Source organism: Palaemon carinicauda, chromosome 33, assembly GCF_036898095.1.
Source record: "Palaemon carinicauda isolate YSFRI2023 chromosome 33, ASM3689809v2, whole genome shotgun sequence".
NCBI classification, from domain to species: domain Eukaryota; kingdom Metazoa; phylum Arthropoda; class Malacostraca; order Decapoda; family Palaemonidae; genus Palaemon; species Palaemon carinicauda.
The window spans coordinates 43,406,510-43,409,009 of NC_090757.1; the positions used below are offsets into that span (position 1 = coordinate 43,406,510).

General features: G+C 34.6%; 1 protein-coding gene across 1 annotated transcript in view; it reads right to left on the reverse strand.

The window, feature by feature from the left end:
• Window positions 1-2,428: 2,428 nt before the first annotated feature.
• The window catches only part of LOC137625937 (alpha-N-acetylglucosaminidase-like), a 20,932-nt gene continuing 20,860 nt past the window's right edge, over window positions 2,429-2,500 (reverse strand). The window contains exon 19 of the mRNA XM_068356974.1: window positions 2,429-2,500. This exon is cut by the window's right edge and continues 60 nt beyond it. Within this exon, the coding sequence (XP_068213075.1) occupies window positions 2,484-2,500 (17 nt within the window). The 3' untranslated portion in view covers window positions 2,429-2,483.

The window sequence follows — 2,500 nt, forward strand, 5'->3', positions numbered from 1 at the left end:
CTCAATAAGTGATGGAAGGCCAGACATTTTATGAATTGATGATCATGGTAGTCTTTTCATAACATGTTAAAATGCATACCAGTTTAGTCACTCTAAAATGGAAGTACCATTTTCTTTGAATGGAATCCGTTTTCTTTGTTTGCAGCTAACTTCATTTTAATGTGATTAATTTTGTTTGGATATTTCGTGGCAGAATGTTGACTTCATATAGTTAAGAGGTTCACACCAAGCATCCTATTTACTCACATATTACTGCCATTACACATTGGTTGTCATTATGCTTTTTGAATTAATCCTAAAACCTACAAATACTTACTATGAGATTCAGGGCCTCTGTAACACGGTTTTTTGGACTTTGCTCCTTATCAAAGCATCGGATGTAGCTGAAAGTTGACATATGTATATTTTACAACCACACACAAATTTTGTCAGCATTATCAATAACTTAAAGCCGATAGTTTTAATTTTTATAGAGTAAAAATGATCTGGCCGACGCCATGGCCAGTGATAACGAGCCAAGAGTCGAAAACATGCATTACGTAAGCAATGTAAACACCTTTTGACAAAATTTTGCCCCGCCCATCCACCAGACACCCATTCACCTTGTTCCATCGGGTCTGGAACCCATAACAGTCAAGAATGGCTAACAGGATTTGGAATTACCCCCGTGGTTGCAAAACTGCATTTGTCTCACGACTTGCAACTTTATACACTCAAGAGAAAGCCCGTGGCCATATTTACTATAGCCTGAATAGGTAATTATTCAGTTTCTAGTTTAAATCCAATGTTTATGGTCTGATTTGTATTTAACGTAACATGATTATAATACTTGTAATGTCATTCAGGCTTTTGAACATTTCCATTAACTATTCACTATGCCACCAAGAGAGAGAGAAAGAGAGAGATTGTATGTAAACAGTCTTCATATAACTATTTTTGTTAAGATAAGAATTTTGTGCTAAACTCTCCATCAGACCAACAGATCATCCGATATAATTTTTTTTTCTTCTTCTTAGGCCGTACGACCGTGTTGGCTATGTTTTGGGCATGACTGCATTTTGTAGATAAATCATGAATAGTTTTAGGAGTTTTATTTGTACATCTAATGTGAATTTATAGAAGTAAAGTGAACATAATTCATTTATCCTTTAAAATAATTACTGCATGTAGCAAAACAAACAGTAGTAAAGATGATAATGCAATGAAGGAATGATACCATACTTTATCTTTAGCTTCAACATCGGCAATAACATACCCAGTTGTCATAATTTGTCAGCTTAATGAAATAACCTATCATCTAATGTTAAACTTAATTTCTGAGGAGGCCATGGCTTATTGCACAGTGAAAAAAACATGACAGACACTTTATGAATGGCGGAACGATACATAAATGTGGGTGGGGTATCTGTGCTAGCGTAGTAGTACTACTGTAGCAGTAGTGCCGCAACAGTAGTATACATGAATTAAAAGTTTAGGCCAACTGCTGGGATCCTTGAGGATCATTTAGCACTTCTTACAACTACTCGAGAAATGAGTTTTTATAGCCAGAATTTAAATTTTCTGATCCAACAATGTCCATGATAGCCTTCAGCGTTATCCTGAATTATAACGAGGCCAAAGTGGGTGGAGCTTCATGAAGTCATCATTCTGACGATAATTATTGGTGAAGGTTTAAAGCCAAAATACGGGTACCGGCTATTTTTTTTTTTTTTTCAGTAAATAGGTAGGTAGATAGACAATAAATAAAAATTGCTTGACATTGGATTTAACAGTTATCAAATCAAGCTTGTCTACTACGTTTTTGAAAAATACTAACTATTCCCTACACCCTGTCAATCTGATTGTGACCTATAAAGTAGACTGTAATTTCTTAGGAAACTTATTTTGGGAGTTAGACTAATAATCGAAGTGTTTTTGTATTTATTAACATATTTTCTTGGTTTGTTCATGATGACAATTATCAGTGGAGAGGTTTCAGAGTTCATAAAGGTGTACTGCTTTGCTTTTATTTAAACTTTTGTGTCATTGTTGGCAGAGGTATAGCCTTCGTTACGTATAGCCAATCATCGATCGAGAAAGAGGGAAGAAATGCCGTCATAAGTTACGTAAAGAGTGCGTTCGAAACCTTTTCTCTGAGTAAGTTGGCCCGTCTTCAAAAAACGTCACTTTTACATTATAAGTACCAAATTTATTCAACCTACGTAATGCAGAATATAGTCAAAATTTATGTGTAGATATAATGTGCATTCTGAAGAAGCGTGATATTTATGAAATTCATAGATAAAAAATTATTGCGAAAAAACCGTGTTACAGAGGCCCTGAATCTCATAGTAGTTTACTTTTAGTCTTTTGGCATGCGCATTAGTTGATGGTGCCAGAGAGAAGCATAACATATATTTGGTTTTTAATAAAATGCACGAGATAATTACTCAAGTCTATTATTCTTCCTTTCTAAGGAACAGTTGGGAATTGAAAAAAAAAATCTAGAGGAAATTAACAG